This window comes from Canis aureus, chromosome 9 (genome assembly GCF_053574225.1).
Source record: "Canis aureus isolate CA01 chromosome 9, VMU_Caureus_v.1.0, whole genome shotgun sequence".
NCBI classification, from domain to species: Eukaryota; Metazoa; Chordata; class Mammalia; order Carnivora; family Canidae; genus Canis; species Canis aureus.
This window is the reverse complement of record NC_135619.1, coordinates 20,630,566-20,637,577: the sequence shown is the minus strand read 5'-3', so window position 1 is coordinate 20,637,577 and position 7,012 is coordinate 20,630,566. Positions and strand designations below refer to the sequence as shown.

General features: G+C 39.2%; 1 protein-coding gene across 8 annotated transcripts in view; it reads right to left on the bottom strand.

Annotated features, from left to right (window-relative positions):
• Positions 1-3,130: 3,130 nt before the first annotated feature.
• Positions 3,131-7,012, bottom strand: part of GEMIN2 (gem nuclear organelle associated protein 2) — a 23,627-nt gene continuing 19,745 nt past the window's right edge. For 4 of the 8 annotated variants that reach the window (XM_077909112.1, XM_077909114.1, XM_077909116.1 and 1 more), the window contains one exon: positions 5,463-5,830. In XM_077909112.1, coding sequence (XP_077765238.1) covers positions 5,779-5,830 — 52 coding nt within the window. In that variant the 3' untranslated portion in view covers positions 5,463-5,778. Of the gene's footprint in view, positions 3,546-4,068; positions 4,152-5,462; positions 5,831-7,012 lie in introns of those variants that run through there. The other 4 variants (XR_013386058.1, XM_077909113.1, XM_077909110.1 and 1 more) reach the window with 2 other exon arrangements.

Here is a 7,012-nt window from a genome sequence, read left to right as displayed (position 1 = left end):
GGCTCAGTGTGGAGCCCAACTCGGGGCTCGATCTCAGGTCCCAGAGATCATGATCCGAGCTACAACCAAGAGTCGGATGCTTAACCAACTGAGCCACCCAGGTGCCCTTCAAAGTACTCTTTGAAAAATGAATATTGTGATCAAATATATTTTGGAAATCCATCCTTTTTTGTAGATTTGTTTTTAAAGATTTATTTTAGAGGGGGAAAAGAAAGAGTGCATGCACAAGTGAGAAGGGGAAAGAGAAGGGCTTGATCTTAGGACCCTAAGATCATGACCTGAGCCAAAGGCAGACACTTAACCTGACTGAGCCACACAGGTCCCCCACTTTTATAGATTTTTAATGCACATTAAGGGCATGTTACAGGTTCTGAAAAAAAAAAAACAATGATCAGATCAGCCTAATTTTGTTTAACCTAGTATTTTTTTAAAGATTTATTTATTAATGAGACACATACGGGGGGGGGCAGGGGCAGAGACACAGGCAGAGGGAGAAGCAGGCTCCACGCAGGGAGCCTGACATGGGACTCTATCCTGGGTCTGCTGAGCCACCTGGGCTGCCCTTAACCTAGTATTTGATCACAAGATTCTTTTTCCCCAGAAATACAGCACACATAATCAATAATCTAGGGTACCTCTGGGAAACTTTTTTTTTTTTTTTGAAATTTGGTAATATGTATAGCAAAAAATAATCTTGGCATAAACACAGGTCAACTTGAACTTTCTCCATAATTTCTAAAACATTTTTTCTCTTTGTTCTCAGATGCTAGAACTGATAAACTGAACCACTTTTAATCTAATTCAGCCTGTAACTAGGCTTATTTTGCTAAGATACCTGATGAAATAATCTTATTTTTAAAAATTCATAGAAATATAAACTTAAAAACATCCCAACTTTGTAAATATATAATGTCCCCCTAAACAAAAGAATTGATTTTTTATGTTGAAAAAAATACAGGTGCACATCTATTTTCTCACTGCTCCCACTGACATGATTACACTACCATTTGGTAGCAGTTATTTTCAAAATAATTACCTCCAGGGACGCCTGGGTGGCTCAGCAGGTGAGCATCTGCCTTTGGCTCAGGGCGTGATCCCGGAGTCCCAGGATGGAGCCTGCTTCTCCCTCTGCCCATGTCTCTCTCTCTCTGTATCTCTCATGAATAAATAAAAAATAAAATCTTAAAAAGAACAAAAATAACTACCTCCAAATTTTACATTTAAAATGTGTAGTTTTGGGCAGCCCTGGTGGCGCAGCGGTTTAGCGCCGCCTGCAGCCTGGGGTGTGATCCTGGAGACCTAGGATCGAGTCCCGCATCGGGCTCCCTGCATGGAGCCTGCTTCTCCCTCTGCCTGTGTCTCTGCCTCTCTCTCTCTCTGTGTCTCTCATGAATAAATAAATAAAATCTTTTAAAAAAATAAAAATACAATGTGTAGTTTCTTGGGGCAGCTGGGTGGCTCAGTGGTTGAGTTGGCTCAGGGCCTGATCCTAGGGTCCTGGGATCTATTCCCACATTGGGCTCCCTGCAGGGAGCCTGCTTCTCTCTCTGCCTGTGTCTCTACCTCTTTGTGTAGCTCTCATGAATCAATAAAATCTTTAAAGCAAAATATGTAATTTCTCAATGAACTTAAGGCTTTCTACCTGTTAAGAATTGGAGAAATTTTCCCTTCAGTTGCTCATTAAAATCAGAAGATACTTTTGTGAAAGGCTTGATAAACCCTAAATATTGGTAGTCTGCATACTATATCCTCAGTGGCTTAAAATGTCTTTCATTTGTCTCTACAATCCTGAAAAATAGCCTATGCCAGATGAGTCATTATAAACATGAATTTCTCAATTAACTATTAGAGATCCTATGGCTTGCTGGAAAAGAGGAGTAACTATCTTATAGTAATTTATACCACTTGTCTTCTGCACATGCAAAATTGCCTTCTTTTTTTTTATGTTATTTCGTCCATAGGAATTCTTTTCTTGTGTGAGTAGTGTGCGTAACTACATGTTCAGCCACTGGTTACAAAAGAAATGTAAATTAAAACAATAAATGACATTTCAACTTTATTAAATCAGCCCCCAACTTCTTAACCCCCAAGCATCAAATCAGCAAAAAATGTGAGGTTTTGACACAGCTAGTTGGGGTACAGGCTGGAAATCTAAGACAATGCTGGCTGCTTAGTCAATATCCACTTTCCCCTTTTCTAACAGAACCCCATTTTTGGCAGCAGTGGCAAGGTACTCAGCTAAAAAAATTATACTTTCTAGCTCTCTTTACAATTAGTGTTATATAACACTGGCAAATGATATATACATTGGGGATTTCTTGTAATATTTTGCTCCCCTGATATAGACAACAAAAAGGAGTTATCCCTTCTGGAATGAGGCAAGAGATAGAACAACCATATCATGACTAAAAAGATGAAAGCTACATACTAAAATTGAAAATCTGGATGTAGCCCAGGGCATTTAAGATATTGTAGAGCTGCTGCACCAAGTCCTGAACTACTTAAATCACAATTTTTATGAGAAACAAAAATAAATCCCTAATTTTTAAAACTTCAGTTAGGGGGTGCTGGGGTGGCTCAGTTGGTTTAACATCTGCCTTTGGCCTGGCTCATGATTCCAGAGTCTAGGGATAGAGTTCCATCCACATAGGGCTTCCTGCTCAGTGGGGAGTCTGCTTCTCCCTCTGCCCCTTACCCCACTCATGTTCTCTCTCTCAAATAAATAAATAAAATCTTAAAAAAAAAAAAGAAAATGATTTAAGAAAAAGTTTTGTGTAATAAAGCATTTAAAAAGAAACGTACTGAGCTTAAGTGGAAAACACTGGATTGGATGCCTGGGTGGCTCAGCAGTTGCGCGCCTGCCTTCGGATGGGATCCTGGGATCCAGGATCGAGTCCCGCATCAGGCTCCCCGTGAGGAGCCTGCTTCTCCCCCTGCCTATGTCTCTGCCTCTCTCTCAACCTGTGTCTCTCGTGAATAAATAAATAAATCTTAAAAAAAAAAACACTGGATTAATTTTGTTGCTATGAAAACATCTGTTGTTTAATCAAGATTATCGTCTAATACTAAGGACATTTATGCACTGTCTTTTGTTTTGTTCAAGAGTCAAACAAGATTTTAATAACCAAAACACATTCTCAATAAGAGTTTATTATTAACAATGAAACAGCACCAAGGATCTAAGTAAAATTTCATCATACAGTTTCTGTACAGGATGTTTCACCAATAAATGGCACTCAATTTGTCTTAAAAGCATGTGATTACAGAAAACGGTTTAAACTGTTCATCAAAAACTGGCTGGTTGGGATTTTCCAAAGATACTTCAGATACTCAAATCATTACAATTTATCTTCTGAATGTCAACTTGAGATGCACAGGTTAAGATGAAGAACCTTCAAATAAGTTGAAGATGTGATGCAATTCTCACTTTGTTGTCACTGTGCATCTTCAGACTCTGGCTGATACTTCATCACAAGTATCTTCTACCCCTGAGAGACCAGCTACTTCAAGATGGTTCATCGGCTAAATCACGTTGGTCAAAATACCTAGCAAAAAAAGAATTTAGTATATGCTTAAAAATATTAATAGCAATTCTACTTATCATAGCAAAACACCACAAATAACCCAAACACCCATCAATAAGAACACTGGTTGAATAAACTATGGTACATCTATACAGTGGAAGACTGAAGCTTTTTATAAAAGCATTTTTTTTAATAAAAAGGAATGAGGAAAATACACTGCTATAGTGTGACTTCTGGATTTATTAAGTGAAAAAAAAAAGGTACAGAACCGTATTTTAGTATGCTACCTTTTGTAAAGATGTGTGGAAATGCAGATATACTTATATATACTTGCTTATCCTTTTAGAAAGAAACAGTGACTAGAAGGATAAACCAAAAATTAATAATAAAATGGAAAACTACAGAAGGGAAAAAGGCTAGAGAGGATAAAGATAGGTTCTAAAATATTTTAAATGTACCCTGAATTAAAATTTTAACTTTGGAACAATGTATTTTACATAATTACAAAAGAAGATTAAAAAAAAAAAAAAGAAAATCACCAAACCTGACCAAATGAATCTTCTCATATGTCAAGTTGCTGGCATAACCATTTAAGTGATCTTAAATGTGATGTTCTGGTATATGTTCCTAGTGAGATATACGAGAGACAAAAAGAACTGCAAAGAATTCTTAAACTGATGTTTTACTATAAGAAATACTGTTAGTGTATTTATTCTGAAATAATTATGTACATACTGTAGGATAAAGCCAGTAATTGTTAATGTTAGAAACCAAAATTTTCAGCAGAGGAGGAAAGAAACATAACATTAAAGAAAAATGGTGTAATCTTAAATTAGGACTGAAATATCGATTTGAACTCATGATTTCATTTTTCTCATTCTAAAAAAAATACATAATTCCTAGTTCTGGTTATTGAAAAGGCCTAAAGGCAATAACCAACTTAATAATAGCTAGCTTCCTCAATGTCCAAACTGTGGGCTCTAAATACCATTTCCTACTTTATTTTTTTTTAATTTTTATTTATTTATGATAGTCACACAGAGAGAGAGAGAGAGAGAGAGGCAGAGACACAGGCAGAGGGAGAAGCAGGCTCCATGCACCGGGAGCCCGATGTGGGATTCGATCCCGGGTCTCCAGGATCGCGCCCTGGGCCAAAGACAGGCGCTAAACCACTGCGCCACCCATGGATCCCCATTTCCTACTTTATTATTATTTTTTTTTAATTTTTATTTATTCATGATAGGCACACAGTGAGAGAGAGAGAGGCAGAGACACAGGCAGAGGGAGAAGCAGGCTCCATGCACCGGGAGCCTGACGTGGGATTTGATCCCGGATCTCCAGGATCGCGCCCTGGGCCAAAGGCAGGCGCCAAACCGCTGCGCCACCCAAGGATCCCTCCCATTTCCTACTTTAAAAGAGGAATCAGCACTCCTGGAAAAAAGACTGATGCCAGATCTGGGGCCAGAAATGTCTACGATACCAACATATCTGAAAGTAAGAAAGCTATAAAAGACCACCAGGGTTATATAAAACAAAAAGCATAGGAACTAACCTGATGGGTTCCTACTAGCCAAAGATGAACAATCTAAGCATCAAAAGGAATAATGACTGCAATATCCTTTTATATGAATGCAGTGATCAACATCACAATAAAAGTGGGACACCTAGCATTACGTGCCTCCTGATGTGCGTAACAGCACCCATAGTCTTGTCAAACAAAAAGACACTATATATAATAATCAAGCCTTCAGACCAACCTACCAGCTTACAGAAAATATGGGGGATAGATGAACACATCAAACACCAGCATGAAGATAAGATATAGCTGTCAAAACCAAAATGTGGGAAATTTCACAAGTCAAAGGACTGTTTCAACAAATAAATGGCAAAGAGATAAACCCAGGAAATTGAAGGGGACATTCAGGAGACATATCAAACTAAAGTAATGAATGTATTTTACTTGGATCTCAATTTCATTTTTTTTTGTTTTGTTTTTGGGTTTTTTTTGGTTTTTGTTTTTTTTTTCAGCAACTTTATTTTCCGTCAACTTTACTTCCACTTTGCCTTTGTGAAAGAGCAGCTTAAGAATGCTCAGTGGTTGTTCTTATGCATTCAGTGGCCTGAGCAGTGGGAGCCGCAGACCAGTCTTCAGGGACAGGCTGAGCACTGTCCTGTGACCAGTCTGTGACTTCAGGTTGAGTAGCAGTGAACTCAGGAGCTAGAGCAGTCCATTCACCCTGCAAGTTCTTCTTGGTCACAGCCTTTTTAGCAGTAGCCTGCTGTTCCTTTTCAATGTTTCAGGTTCTCTGTAGAAGTAGATATCAGGCATGACTTCGCATGGGTGTTCCCGGGAAATGGTGCCACACATGCACAGAACTTCCCAGGCCAGTATCCACCACATCAGACCAAGTGAGTGAGCTCCCTTGCTGTTGCAAGGGATGGCACTGTCCATATTAGTGCAGAGGTGAGTGTGTTACACAGAGGTTAACATAAGACAGTTCTGTGAGAGGCTGTGTTCAGCCCTAGGATCAGTAACCACCAGAAGTCTTGGCTCCAGGAAGGCTGTCTGGATCTGGTCAGTGAAGGTTCCAGGGGTGAAAGGGCCAGCAGTAAGGAGTGGCTCCAGTAGCAGCAGCAAACTTCAGCACAACTCACTTGCTAGTATTTCTGTCTGATTTGACACTGACATCAGTTGAGTTTTCACTGGCAACAATGACATGAGCTGCCAGCCGAAGCTTCTCCCAGCTTCTCTTCCAATTTTTTTTTTTTTTTTAAAGTAGGCTCCACACCCAGTGTGGAGCCCAACATGGGGTGTGAACTTCCGACCCTGAGACCAAGAGCTAAGCTGAGATCAAGAGTTGGACACTTAACCGACTAAGCTACCTAGGTGCCCTGCTTCCGGTTTATGATGTAGATCCTATCACTTTTCTCTTTGTAGATGTACTGTTCCATTTGGAGGTCACAGTTGGTGACACCTTAGTGGGTTCCTGCTGTAAGGAATTTGAGGACATCCTCCTCCTCCATTTGCAGGACATCAAGGGCTCTGGACATTGTGAAAGTTTCTCTAAGTTACTATGGAAATGCAGAACCACAGCATATGGATGGACCCCTTCCTTGGGTAGTGTGGAAAGGGAAAGGGTTGGACCCCAATTTGAACAATTCAAATGTAAAAAGACATGTTGGGGACAATAGAGGAATATGAAACATGAACTGGGTATCAGATAATATTGTGGAGTTGTTATTAAATTTATTAGGTGTGATACCACTATCAGAGTCACGTTTTTAAAAGGTCCTTGTCATTTAGATATACTCAAACAGGAGAAATGACATGTCTGAGATTTGTTTAAAATACATAAAAAAGATGAGACAAATGAAACATTCTGGTAAAGTTAATAAATGTCAAACTTGGGTAATGGATTGCTTGGGGCAGGAGAAGGGGAAATGTTATTCTACTACATTCATAAGTACTTGAAAATCTCCATAAGAAG